This window comes from Equus quagga, chromosome 11 (assembly GCF_021613505.1).
Source record: "Equus quagga isolate Etosha38 chromosome 11, UCLA_HA_Equagga_1.0, whole genome shotgun sequence".
NCBI classification, from domain to species: Eukaryota; Metazoa; Chordata; class Mammalia; order Perissodactyla; family Equidae; genus Equus; species Equus quagga.
Window position 1 is genome coordinate 63,836,633 of NC_060277.1, and position 14,840 is coordinate 63,851,472.

The 14,840-nt window shown below is 39.5% G+C and overlaps 1 protein-coding gene across 1 annotated transcript; it reads left to right on the forward strand.

Annotated features, from left to right (window-relative positions):
• Positions 1-2: 2 nt before the first annotated feature.
• LOC124246352 (protein SCO1 homolog, mitochondrial) lies at positions 3-14,651 on the forward strand. Its single transcript, XM_046674415.1, has 6 exons — positions 3-316; positions 1,376-1,466; positions 4,417-4,614; positions 5,414-5,506; positions 9,154-9,269; positions 13,708-14,651. Exons 1-6 carry the CDS (start codon positions 29-31, stop codon positions 13,840-13,842), a joined length of 921 nt encoding a protein of 306 aa, XP_046530371.1. The 5' UTR covers positions 3-28; the 3' UTR covers positions 13,843-14,651.
• The last annotated feature ends 189 nt before the right edge of the window (positions 14,652-14,840 follow it).

Sequence of the window (14,840 nt, forward strand, 5' to 3'; positions counted from 1 at the left end):
GGGCGGGCCGAAGGAGGCGCGGTTTCCTATGCTCATGGCGAGTGCGTTGGTAGTACGCGGCTGCATCTTGCAGCTTCCTGGTGGCCGATTGTGGCGTCTCTTGCCCCGCGGACTCGGAATTTGGGGCCCGGCAGAGGGGACCGCCAGGGTCTTGCTGAGGCAACTCTGCGCGCGGCGAAAGGAGGCATGGCGGGCCTCGGGGATCGCTGGCAGCTGCCTGGGAAGCCGCCAGTTCACGGCGAGACCGCCCCCGCCGGGCTCGTCGGGGCCGGGGCCGGAGGGCCGCAGAGACCCCACGCGCCCCTCGCAACCCGGGGTGAGTGCACACCTGGAGCCCTTCCTCCGCTCGTCGTGGTTGTGGGGCAGGCCTGTGGCCTTCCCATCCGACTTAGTCATAACCTCTGAAACCTCTCTGCCTGGCCGGAAATTGCCCTCAGCTCCGCCGGCTCGCCTGGATCACAGTGTCTCCTCTCGTCTCCCTTGGTTTGTCGGTCGTCCCAGCCGTAAAGAGAGGACTTGAGTCTCTCCACGTGGTTAGATACCCCGGCTTGGGTTTTACTTAGCTTTTGCGCCAAAAAGTTAAGTTTCACGATTTCTTAGGGGGTCTCAACCTAAAGTTTACCGTGATTGAGGAGTCAGAGCATTTTTATGATGTCTGTCTCTGGAATCTGTCTTCAGAGGTTCGGTGTATATTTTGAAATTGAGCAAAATGTGGGTCATAGTTGCATGCTGGTTATGCCTTCTTTGGTTTCTCTCGGGTTCTAGTTCTGACCCAAAAAACTTAAGAGCCACTGCCTTCTAGTGATAGGTGATGGAAGTGGTTTTTGGAGGTGGGGGAAGGTTAATGAGTTGGGCCTAGGTGGTCGACATCCTGCCTTGGGACTTGAAAGGGAGTACAAAGAAATAACTTCATGCAATTTGCAAGAAGCTCCGCTTTTAGATCTCCTCTACTTTGGCTTTGTTACTTCTGGAAGCCAGAGTTAGTTTAACCTCCCAGATTTTATTTGGTTTATTTATGTTCTCAACATCGGCACAAGCAGATAATTAACAGGTTTTAAATCAGCAGTTGGGATCAGGGTGACACGTAGTAACATGTAATAACTTGAGCTTTGGGTCATTTTTTCACCTGAAAAGAAATCGACTCAGGGAACTTTCCCTTGGCAATAAGTGCCTTTGTAATTGTGTTAGGAGCCCAGATGCAACTGCAGCCACAGAAGCTTTCAGTATTTTCTCATCCCAAAGTAACATGAAGCAGTCTACACAGTTAACAAGATCAAGGCCTGTGTGTGTATATTAGAAACTAGTATAATAAATGTCGTATGATTAAATGTTTGCATCTTACTAGAATTTTTATTTTTGAATTCTGCCCCAGTAGCCTGTTTCCTGGAAATCCTTAGCAGTCACATTCGCTATTGGAGGAGCCTTATTGGCTGGAATGAAGTACTTCAAGAAAGAAAAGACAGAGAGTAAGTGGATAACATCTGGTCAGCCCTGAATAAAATACTTCCTGCTATGGACTAACGTCTTTTTTGTTTTTTTGTTTCTAAACTATTATCTTCAAATAATTTTAGATTAATACAAGAGTTGTAAAGATGGCATGGAGAGTTCCCATATACCTTTCACCTAGCTTCCCCAAATGTTAACATTTTATATAACCATGGCTCATTTATCAAAACTAAGAAATTAAAATTGGTACAATACTATTCATGAAACTGCAAACTTTATTTGGCTTTCACCTGTTTTTCCATTGTCTTTTATCTGTTCCAGGATACAATCCAGGATACCACGGTCTAACAATATGAAAAGACTTATTGTGGGCAGAGTTGAATGTGGGTAGTATGAAGTCCAGAGGGTACAAAGATGACTGAGACGCAGTCCAGCCACCAAGGTGCACATAGCAGGGAAAGAGATACAGAAGTAAAGGGTTTCACTAGAGTTTCGGCCAAGCCAGAGAGAAGTTCAGGGTGCTCTGAGGGCCACAGGCAGGCTCAACCCTTACTGCAAACTACTGAGTATCAGAGGGAAAGGCCAGAGGCTGACCATGGATGATGGAGAGAGAGAGAGCAAGAACCGGGGCGGGCAATGCCAGGAACTGCACAGGATTAGCACTTGAAGTACTTAGAAACTGTGTACAAGAACTTGATAGTTTAGTGAATATTCCAGGACTTTTAACATTTGGTTTAGAAGTTTCCAGTAAATCTTTAAAGTATTGCTTAAATCTGTTCTGATTCTTTACTTTAGTCTCTTTTGATGCCATTATATAAATGGTAATGTTTAAATCTGGGAGTGAGAATTCATAGGCTTTAGAACCTTAGCCACCATAGGATCCATACTGATAGATAGACATATTTCTTTTGTATAACAAGCAGTGTTTTATTGATAGGATTTTCATATTTTAATAAGCAGTGAAGTTCCCTTAGTTTCACAATGAAATACAGCTGAGAAGCTAGCAAAGTAGTGGTAGAGACAATTCTAGAAAATGCAAGCTTCTTTTGACTTTGGTTTGGAATTTCACCTGCAATTAATAACATTTTATTTTATTAAAAAATGTATTATGAAACAACATTAAAAGTGTTTGTAAATTTGCTGACATGGTGCCTCATCATCTCCAAATACTGGATTGTGTATTTCTTACAAACAAGGACATTCTCCAACATAACCACAGTACAACCCTCAAAATAAGAAAATTAACATTGATAGTGTTAGTACCGTTCGATCTTCAGACCTCATTCGTTTTTCAACTTGATGCCCTTTATTATAGCACAAGGATCCAGTTCAAAACCACACCATACCCAATTATTGTGTCTTTAGCCTCCTTCAATCTGTAACAGTTTTTCAGTCTTTATCTGACTTTCATGACCTTGACAACTTTCAATATTATAGGCCACTTATTTTGTAGAATGTCCCTTAGTTCGGGTTTGTCTGATGTTTCCTCATGATTAGATTCAGCTTATGTTCTTTTGGCAGGAATGTCACAAAAGTGATGCTGTGTTCTCATTGCACCTCTTCAGGTGCCACATGGTTTCACTTTATCCCATTGCTGATAATGTTCAGTTTGGTCATTTGATTAAGGTGCTATCTGTCAGGCTTCTCTACGGAAAATGTAGGTAATGTGTATTTTTGGATGTATATTTACATATGTAAACATTCTGTTCTACATCAAACTCTCAGTTCATTTATTTGTATCAGTATGGACTCATGCTTTCCTATATAGTCAATGAGTTGTAATCCATTATTCTCTTTATTTATTTATTTATTTTGTGGAAGATTAGTCCCGAGCTAACATCCACTGCCAGTCCTCGTTTTGCTGAGGAAGATTGGCCCTGAGTTAACATCTAGGCCCATCTTCCTCTACTTTATATGTGGGAGGCCTGCCACAGCATGGCTTGATAAGCCATGGGTAGCTCGATACCCGGGATTGGAACCGGCGAACCCCTGGCCGCCAAAGCAGAGTGTGTGAACTTAACCACTATGTCACCCTGCCAGACCCCCGTTGTTCTCTTTATTTTGATGCTCAAATTGTCCCACATTGGTTAATGGGGGCCTTATTGAGCAGGCTTCTGTTTCTTTTTGACATGTCTCCAATATTCTTTGAGTTCTTAATTCTCACACAGCAAGATGTTTCAGGCTCATCTTAGACTCTTTCTGCCCCAGCCCTGAAATCAGCCTTTTCTCTAAAAAACCTGTTTCCTTTTAGTGGAGGATGATATTTAGAAGTCAGGATATGAACTTTTTGCTGTTGGGGTGTGTCTGTCTCCCGGGTCCTGTCAGCGGCCAGAGTTAGGAAAGATGCATGTATGTGTTTCTATATCTGTATACATTGACACCATAAGTTCACCGCATCTCCAGTTTCTTTCTGATACTGTAAGGTTTATTCTAGTTTCTCTTTCTGTCATTCTAACACCTTTTCCATTTATAACTCTCTTTGTTTTTAGAATGTTTACTTATTTGATCAATCCCCCATATGTAACTGAGGTCGCATCACTGCCCTCCCTTCCCCACGCTGCTGCCTTCTTTGGCACTCTCAGGCCCGGACTCCCAATGCGGGCCACCCACCTTGCCCACTTGGGCTCAGACAATGTGCTCTGCTGTACCCTTTCCCCCACCCCCATCGTGGCCACACCTAATGGCTTAGGACCGAATTGTTCTGGAAGAGAAAGAAATATTTTTACCATTTTCTTTTCTTATAGTCCTTACTACATACCATAGCATTTGATTTTGTTCTACTGTTTTATGCTTATTTTTCTTAAAACGTTTTTTAAAGTTCTTGAAAACTGAGACTGTTTCTTCCACATTTTGTACCCTCACAGTCGTTATTATAGTACAGATCCTGTATCAGGCATTTGAGTATCTGTGGTTAGATTGACCTTTTTTTTTTTTTTTTTTTTGGTGTGTGTGTGTGTGTGTGTGTCTAAGAGCTGGAGAAGCAACGGCAGCGAAGCATCGGAAAACCTTTACTTGGGGGCCCGTTTTCCCTCACAACTCATACTGGAGAGTCCAAAACTGATAAGGACTACCTGGGTCAGTGGGTATTGATTTATTTTGGTTTCACTCATTGCCCTGATGTCTGTCCAGAAGAACTAGAAAAAATGATTCAAGTCGTGGATGAAATAGGTAAGTGCCATCACTTGCTATAAAAATTATCTGTTTACTTAATGTTACTATGCTTTTCACATCCTTATGGTACTGATGGAGGAGGGTTGTAATTATCTGGTTTACGAGAACATAAAATCTCAGCATTAGGCTTGTTTGTTGCTGTGATTCCCATGATTCCATGCTTATTCTCCACCAAAAGAAGCTTATTTTGATGCCAAATGTTAGATTGCTTAAAAATATCAGTGTGGTCTGGGTTTCCCTTAACTCTGCTTTGTGTCCCTCCCTTTACTGTGGCCTCCCATCACTGACACTGCCATTGCCTTTTCCCTGGTAACTGATGGTTAAGCTGGGAAATCTGTGGTATGGTCTGTGATGTGCAGTTGGTGGCATTTATTAGTACCAATGAAAAGGGTACTGTCCTTCTTAAAATGAGTTGTTCCAGGGTATTCAGTCCTTGTTAATAGTTTGCCTTGCCCTTGAGATACGATGGGGGGTTGGGAGGGGACTGCAAACGTTGGATTGGATTAGGAGAGAAGATAGTCACGTGGTGTGATCTGGGTAACAACGTGTGCACTGGTGCAGGTATTCGGTAGGATATACATCTGATTTCACCACAGGTAATACATAGATCTGCTTCTCTGGGAGGCCATCCCATCCTCCTCCCCGTCTGCTCCATGCCAGTGTTAGATGTTCCTCCTTGTTTCCTTAACACCTGCTGTAGCACTTACTACACTCTACTGTAGTTGCTGGTTGTCTTTGTCTTTTCCGTTAGAGTTTGAATACGGACTAATGAGATAGTATTCCTCCTTTCTTTCAGACAGTATTCCAACTCTGCCAGATTTAACTCCACTTTTCATCACTATTGACCCGGAGAGGGACACAAAAGAAGCCATTGCAAATTATGTGAAAGGTGTGTTTTATTAATAATACTTTACATCTGTTTAGCTCTTATAGTTCTTGAAAGATCAGCTTACTTGAATCTTACAATGTCTTATGAAATATCGAGGACAAATGGTATTATCACCAATTTTACAGACGAATAAAAAGATGAGGCTCCGAGTTGTCGCTGTGGCTAATAGGTAAATAAATAAGAAACAAGTTTCTCAATGCCTGGTGCAGGACTCTTACTGTTTTGTCACAGGAAGGCTTGAACTTGGCCTTCACATATCAACAAAGTTCACAGAGACTTGAATTGAAAATAAGGCCAGCTTCTAATTCCAGCTCTGTACATCATTCTCTCCTTTGTAAAATTAGGATAAACATACATTCCGATAGTATGTACGTTGGGAGATTAAAGATGAATTGTTTAATGTAAACTCATTTTGAATTCATAGGACATATTTTATAAATTCAAAACATTTATTATGACACATTTATGACTTTTAATGGAAGAATTTCAATTCAAACATCTGAACGTGCCAGCTAAAACTATTAGAAAGTACTTATAAAGGCTGTAAATTATGGTAGAATTAAGGTTGAATACTTAGGTTCTGATGAGCTTAGGTAAGTTGCTTAGTTTGTGTGGATTCAAGTTTCTTCAGCTGAAAAATGTAATGAGAATAAAAATTGATCAGATATGTTTTGTTATACTAATGTCTGGAACGTGGGGGCTTAAAGATCAGGAATTTAAATTTTAATTATGGTGAAATTGATTTTGAGCTACTGGTCAGAAAGATAATGAATAGTTTTATATTTATTTTTGTTATATGACACATTCTAATGCATATCCTCTAAAACTTTGAGGTTATTTAAAAATGTGTTCTCTGAAGGACCTGCTATATATTTTTATTATTTAACAGATTTATTGAGATATAATTGATATACAGTGAAGTGTACGTATTTAACAGTGTACAGTGTGTTACCGTTTGATGCATGTGCACTTGTGAAACCATCACCACAGTCAAAATGAACACTTCATCCCCCCAGCACTTTCCTCGTCCCTCGTTCCTCCCTCCCCTTCACCCACCTCCTGTCTCTAGGCACCACTGCTCTGCTTTCTGTCAATGTAGATTAGTTTATATTTTCTAGAAGTTTATGTAAATAGAATTATACACGATGTTCTCTTTTTTTTGAGTGGCTTCTTTCAGCATAATTATTTTGAGATTCATCCATATTGTGGCATTATCAATAGTTCATTTCTTTTTATTGCTGAGTGGTATTCCACTGACGGACGTTGGAATTATTTCCAGTTTGGGGCTATTACAAATAAAGCTCCCAATATGCAAGTCTTTGTATGGGCACATGCTTTCATTTCTCTTGACCTAGGAGTGGAGTGGCTGGATCATGTGGTAGGTGCATGTTTAACTTTTTAAGAAACTGACAGACTGTTTTCCAAAGTGGTTGTACTTTTTTCCATTCCCACTAGCAGTGTATGAGAGTTCCAGCTCCTCTCCGTCCTCACCACGCTTGATATGGTCAGTTGTTTTCATTGTAACCACTTCAGTAGGTGTTTAATGGTATCTCCTGGTGGATTTATTATGCGTTTCCCTAATGACTGTTAACGTAAGCATCTTTTCATGCTCTTATTTGCCATGTGTGTGTCTTCTTTGGTGTGAAGTGTCTCTTCACGTGTTTTGCCCATTTTTATGAGGCTGTTTTATTTTTTAAATTTTTTGCTGAGAAAGATTCTCCCTGAGCTAACATCTGTGCTACTCTTCCTCTATTTTTTATGTGGGTCACTGCCACAGCATGGCTGACGAATGCTGTAGGTCTGCGCCTGGGATCCGAACCCAGGCTGCCAAAGTGGAGCACATTGAACTTAACCACTAGGCCATGGGGTTGGCCCCTTTTTCTTTTTATTTATTTGTTTATTGTTTGTATTCCTGATCAAGTCTTTTTATCAGGTGTGTGATTTGCAAGTATTTTCTCCCAGTCTCTGGCTTGTCATTTCAGTCTCTTGCCAATGTGTTTTGTAGATAATTCTTTCAGTTTCATGTGTAAGAAATCTTTGCCTAACCCAAGGTTATAAAAGTTTATGTTTTCTCCTTGAAGTTTTAGAATTTTTGTTCTATCTTTAAGCAGAATGTATGTCCACAGTTTGCAGGGTTGGCAGACACTTAAATAGCATAGTTATTTCCCAAAGCAGTAAAAAGCAGGTATAACTCATTGGATGATAAACAATCCCCAATTTAAATGTGTGTTATATTGGCAGTTATTTTTCACCACGTATTAACCAAATTCTAAATATCCCCAAATAAGTAGACATCTGAGTTCCTATACCTAGCTGAGATACCAAATCCTTATGGTAATATTCTTCAGCAGCACATACATAGAGTGATTGGTGATGTGATCATTACTAGTTACATTTGGGGGGTATTTAAAAATATTTAAGTTGGTATTTAGAAAATTATATCAATTTCAAAAATTAAAGAAAAGGTTTGGGTGTGCAACTAATTCAGGCTTCATTCACCTTTCGCTTTATTTACTCATACAGTAAAAAAGAAAGACAAGCCATCTTGCTTTTTCAGTATCTGGACAATTTTTCAATTTAGATTGAATTAGTCCAAGGAATGAAAATAGGTTTTCTCTACCTTTGGAAGATGGCACTGCTGTTAAATGTTGGGCTCTCATCTCAGTATCCTGATGAATCCAGGTGTTTTAAGTGACTTCCACCAGCTCACTTAACATAAATTACAAAAACTTAACAGCAAATACATGCTTTGAGATTATTTGCTGGAAAGTGAGATACAGATATTTTGACCTGGTATGAACTAATTGTGAAGCAGACTTTTTTCTCCTATGATTCAATGAAAAACAGTAGTGCTTAATTCCTGATGATAACTTTAAATTTCAACATATTTCAGAACTACGTCTAATTATTTAAAAACAACTAATTAATAAAAAATATGATTTAAATAATTAGAATATATTCTCTCCGTATCTTCCTAGATAATCATGAAAGGGTTTGACTTTTATATTATGAAGAAACAGCTTTTGGTTTCATTGATTTCTCTCTATTAATTTTTCTTTTCAGTTTCATTGATTTCTGCTCATATTCTTTTCTCTTGCTTGCTTTGGATTTAATTTGCTTTTTTCTAGTTTCCTAAAGGGGAAACCTAGATTATTGATTTTAGATCTTTCTTTTTTAATATATGCATTCAGTGCTACAAATTTCCCTCTAAACACTGTTTTCACTGCACCCCACAAATTTTGATAAGTTGTCTTTTCATTTTCATTTAGTTCAAAATATTTTTTAACTTCTCTTGAAATTTCTTTTTTAATGGTGTTTAATCTACGTGTTTTAGGATTTTCCAGATGTCTTTCTGTTATTGATTTCTAGTTTAATTCCGTTGTGGTCTGAGAGCGTACACTGTGTTATTTCCATTCTTTTAAATTTGTGAAGGTGTGTTTTATGGCCTTGGAGAATGTGACTTATGTATTACAAAGGAGTATTGTTCTGTGTGAATTTCTTTTCTTTTGAATCGTGAGGAATTATTTAGGAACTCACAGGAAGAAACTGGCAATAGGGCTGCTTTATAACTCATACTGGTTTTTGAACTAAGGATGGTGATTTTGCTTGGTTCTCATTTTTCATTGTCTTTCTCATTTTTTATTTAGAATTTTCTCCCAAACTGATTGGTTTGACTGGCACAAAAGAAGAGATCGACCAAGTGGCCAGGGCATACAGAGTATACTACAGCCCTGGTCCCAAGGACGAAGATGAAGACTACATAGTAAGTAAATGCTCAGGCTTCAGCCCATGGGCCAGTTCCCAGGTCCCAGACATTCATATAGCTTTAGGTGACCGCTGGCTTCAGAGATGAAAGAATACCTGAGATTATTGAAAATTCCTTAGGAATTATAGATGCTTTAAAGGATAGTAGAAGTATAATTTTTTTTAAGGATATTTGTTTAATTTATATTCACTCCTATAGTTTAATTGCCTGCTTTTCTTTTCTAGTGGTACATAAAATTACGGCACAGTATAAAATGAGTGGTATCTTAGATTCAGTAGAATATAATACTCGGGTACCATGTTGGAAATAAAGAGACACACTGGGGACAAACAAATTGTGTCCCCAGTGAAGAGGTGTAAGAAATGTGTTCCTTTTGAGAAGCAGTGTTAGGCCACAGTGAATTGCATTTTGGGGTAGAGTGAATAAGACTTCATTCTGTGCCATGACCAGTTCCCAGTAGCGATGTGCAGAGGGGACATCTCACTGTGATGCTTGGTCTCCACGGCCCACTGTGACTTCTCCATCGCCTTTAAACCTGGAACACATGTGCCCCTGTAGCCTATGGCCTACATTAAAGGCAGGCTTCTGGTCCCTTTGCTTTAAGACCACACAGTAATCTTATTTTCCAGTTCTGGTGCCTTAGAGAGTTAGGGAAACTTGGATTCATGGGAGAAAAAGATGAGAAAAATTAGCATTTTTCCTTAAGCCCTAAGGTTAAGAAAAGTGGGGGACCCTACTGTGGTTTCCTCTTGTTGCACCAGCAGTATGAGAAGAATGAGAGAAGAGCAGAGGGGAGCAATGGCTGAGAGAGGGAGCCATGGAAAAAGAACTTTTCAGACTTCTTCACCCTTTGTATACAAGAAAGTTATATTAACTGGTTTTAAGTTTAACTTATGATAGTGGGAGCAGGTGAGCTGATCAGTCTGACGTCGGTGTTAAATGAGTTTTATTAAATTCTTTAAATATATATGATTGTAAATTAGGTAACACTCCTTAGTCTTTAGTCTTATGAGCTTATAGCTTGTCATTCTAAGGTCAAAAAGAGGTTTTACAAATAAAACCAAACAACCTATAAAATTCAAGTAAAACTTTCAGTTAATGTAGGGCGAGGCACTTGCGTGAAGCCAGAGCGCTGCTCACCACGACAACGTGCTTTGGGCCGACTGCTCTCAGACACCCAACTGTACCACCACCTGCCCCTCGGGTTTTCTTATTTAAAATATTTTGAAACCTTTAATCGTGTAGTCTACCTTGACTGGTTGGTCTTGACTCAGCAAGAATATATCATTTTCTTGTTGTCTGCCTGTAACCAGCAGTGTACAGCCAGGTGCCAGTAAGCTCATAAACACAGGTTTGGGCACTGAGATTTGGACTCAGTTAAAAAGTAGTCATGCACATAATCCAGAATATAGACATTAATTTTTTTAATCTTAAAATACAAATATTTAAGTCTTATGAAGACTTCTTGGACCCTCTAGAATACATCCTAGACGCCATTTTGAGAAATACTGGTCTACTACCAGAAGAATTTGGTAAGAATCAATGAGTTCACTGCTGTACATTTGCTAAATGAACCAATAGGGGGAGACACTCTCCAGCCTCTTGGGTTTTTCATTAGTGTGACTTCTATCCCTTGAGGTCACAGATTCTCATCCACAAGATGGTATGGGCAATTTCTTTTAAGATGTAAGGACCTGCGGGGAGTGAGAGAGTGCCTTCAAGGTTGAGATGTAATGCTGTGAGGTTTTCTTAATCTCAGGCAACAGCAGCAAAAGGGAGGCTTCTTGCTTTTGAATGCTAGTAGAATCCTCAGACTGGTAGTTTATGTGAACTGGGCCTGCCAAACCTGGAGGACTCCATGAAAGCTAAATGCACATGTCACTGCATTATATGTAGAGTGCATTATTTTGTAAGTATTAATTAGAAAACAATTCTAAAAAAATACAAATGGCTTTCAAACTTAAGAACAGATGTTCAGTTTCACTCATAATAAAAGAAATGTGAATTATGTAATGTGATGCCATTTTTCACCTGTTAGATCAGCAAAAGTCAAAAGTTTGAAATATATTGTCAAAATGTAATTTGGGAAAAGAGGAGATTACACTGTTGGAGTGAAGTGGAACAACAGACACATTGATGCACTGTACGTAGGAATTAAATTGATATACACTCTTCAGAGGGCAGTTTGTCTGTATCTTACCAACACTTAAAGTGGACTACTTGTCAGCTTAGAGATCCTACTTTTTGGAATTTGCCCTGCAGATATACCCTACAGCATTGTTTGTAAAAAGACTGAAAACCAAGCAGACATTTCTCAAAGGACTATTATGCATGTACTGATAAAGAACAATATCCAACATATTGTTAAATGAGAAAACAAGTATAGTATATACTTCTGTAACTTCTGTTTAAAAAGAAATAGATGGAGGTGGTAAAGGAAATCAGTAGATGTACACATACTAATAAATGCAAAGAATTTCTCTGGAAGAATATAGTAGGAGCTGGTGGCAGAGGTTCCCTCTGAGGAAGAGAACTGAGAAACCCTGGGAATCTGAAAGGGGGAAGACTTTCATTGTATAAGTTTACTGCATATTCTTTTTGTTTTTTATGTGCATTTTTTACCTTTTCAAAAAATAAAAATTTTAAATAGAACTTGCACATTAGAAAAACTGGATGGTTCTCCCGTAGAATTCCAATAGAGGTGGTGGCAAAATGGGGATATGAAAAGATTGTGGACTTGAGAATTGAGCAGATCTGGGTTCTAAGCTTAGGTCTGGGACTTACTAATTACGTGACTTATGTCTGTGTAGCTTAAACTGTTTTGTGGTTTGTAAAGGAGTATGACACCTGCTTCCTGGGTTGAGGTGACACATGGAAGAGCCTGTCAGTAAACGCTAGTGTTCTTTTTCTGTACTAGGATCTCTGAGAACATTAAAGCACTCTGTATTAGAAACAGATGGACATTTGCTCTGCCCACAGCCCAAATGAACATTGAGACCTGGCCACTGATGAGTTTGACAGATAGGGATAGAACAGTATTTTTATTACGTACTAGAAAGTCATTTATATTAAGAATACTCATAAAATAAGTCCAACATTGGAATTCTGCTTTTGAAGGGAGAGAGAGAACAGGGAAGAGAAAGAATAGAAAAAAGGAAGAAATAGGGAGAGAGAGAGGTGTAAGCTGCAGGGTATGGTTTGGAGAGCCATCAGGAGACCTGATTGTGACTCTATCAAATGTGTGGCGAGACAGACATAGATCCCCTCTCCTACCCCTGCAGTAAATTCTTCCAAGATGCACGAAGTCGCCAGCTGTTTGAGCCCTTTGGTGTACATTCTTTCCTTATGTGAGTGGGCAAGTGGCTCTTTCCATTAGCTATCTCCTTATGAATGTGTGTGTATAAAGAAATGACCTCATAGCCGTATAATGTGTGTTTGGGTATATTTGAGGGTGTCTCCAGTTTGGTATGTGTGATCACATTCCTGTCTTGTTGTCTTGCCAAATAGCAATCAAGTCTGCAGTAAATTCCAAGGACTGTTAAGTGCCAAGTCTTCTGCTCATTCACAAGTGGATTTTTTGGAGGCACATAACTGAAAAAAATTTGATGACTAATCTAAACTTAGATAGAGCTAGGAGTGTTTTAAGAACTTTGCCAGGAAAATGGATAATGGATTTAAGATGAGTCCTGGGAGGCGTAGCATTTATGGCTCCTGAGGAGTTTCCAGGTCATTTCCTTCAGGCAGTATTGTTCAGTGTAGTATAAAAATTTCCCAGGGGAAAAAACCATTTGTTTTCATGTGTCCATTTGAATCACTAATATCAGGACTAAGTACTGTGGTAAAATTTATAAGTTACATATTTAGTGGTTAGATTTCTTCTCATAAAATGTGGTAAACAGAATTTAGGTACTAATGAATGATAACCAGTTTTTCTTGAAACATGAAGGAATACACCCAAGAACTTTTTATTAAAAAAAGTAATTTCTCACCAACATTTTTAATTCTGTGTGACATGTCTTTACAATCTGGCTAAGGGGTTAGATGAAGTATTTCACTGAGAAATGTAAGCTCTTTCCAAGTCAGCCTGTTGTTCCACAAGCCTTGACTGTTTCAGGAAGGCCAGCAGCAGCCGTTTCATACAAATGGGTTCTTTTCTCAGGGATTATGTAGATGAGTATGTTAAGGAGTGAACCGAAAGAATTCTAGGTTCTAGCTGATGTATCAAACAATAGTCAGTGCAGATTTCTGGAACACAAAAGATTTTAGATAATTTGCCACTGAATTACAGGCTTAGGCCTGTAAGAGTAATAGATGTTACAAAGGTTATTTAACCATTAATGTGAAGTTCTCTTATCCTGCAGTATTTATACAGTAAGATAAGCAACTTATTTTGGTAATCCTCTTGTCATCTCCACCCCACCCCTGTTCTCTGCAGGTGGATCATACAATAATAATGTACTTGATTGGACCAAATGGTGAGTTTCTAGATTATTTTGGCCAGAACAAGAAGAATGCAGAAATAGCTGGTTCAATTGCTGCGCACATGAGGGAACACAGGAAAAAGAGCTAGCCAAAGCAGCGGTGCCGGGCGCAGTGTTCCCCTGCTAAAGAGGAAGGAAGCTTTGTCTCCCATGGTAACCAATATCTGTTTATATGTATGTATATAAAGGTGTAACCCACAGAATGGCCTTCATACCGTGAGAACATCTGTATTTTGCACAGGACATGTTACCCTTGGCTTCAGCCGAGATAGATTCTTGGAACTGTAAAGATTGCAACTAAAAGACTTCCAAATAGTCACCTTGAGACCAGTGGACCAAGTCAATGTGAAGCCAGAGGAGTGGACCTCAGGGAAGGATACAGCCGGGAGAGGCACAGCTGGTGCCTTTCCTCACGGGAACAGGGCCCTCTGATCGGCGTTGCTACCTCTGCAGGGTGTGGGGCTGAATTTCCAGGAGGAGTGTAATTTCTGTAGTGCCTTTGCTTTCCTCTTCGAGTTCTTGGTAGCTGATACCAGTCACATTAGGCTCTCTGGCATTCATATTTAATCTTTAGACTTGAAAGACTTTATGAATGTTTAATTCATAGTTAATAAGTACAGTCTTCCTTGTTAGTGAATATCACTGTCAGGTTTGCATGATGTTTCCTGTCAGCAGGTGCCAATCTTACTAATGAAGAGGAAATCTATTGTTTGGGGAAAACCATCAGATCAGTTTCTCTGGCATCTTTTATGTGATTTTTATCTAAATGACATGCCAGGTTTCCAGTGACATACCAAATGGATATAAGAGGATATTGGTCATGAGTGTGATGCAGAGTACTTTTCTGCCTCTACTAGACTGCACTGTGTATGAAATAAAGGCATATTCAGTTTTGCAACTCAGACAAGCATGACCTTTCTTGTGGGTGAAGAGTGGGTGCGTAGATGGCAGGACACAGCTCTCAGGGCAAGACTCACAGACTCAAGTGGGTGGGAAAGTGGGTGCTTGTTGAAGTACAAGTTCCAGAGCCCAGAGCTGGATTCACTGAGTCTCAGTGAGGTAGGATACAGAGACCTGCATTCATAGC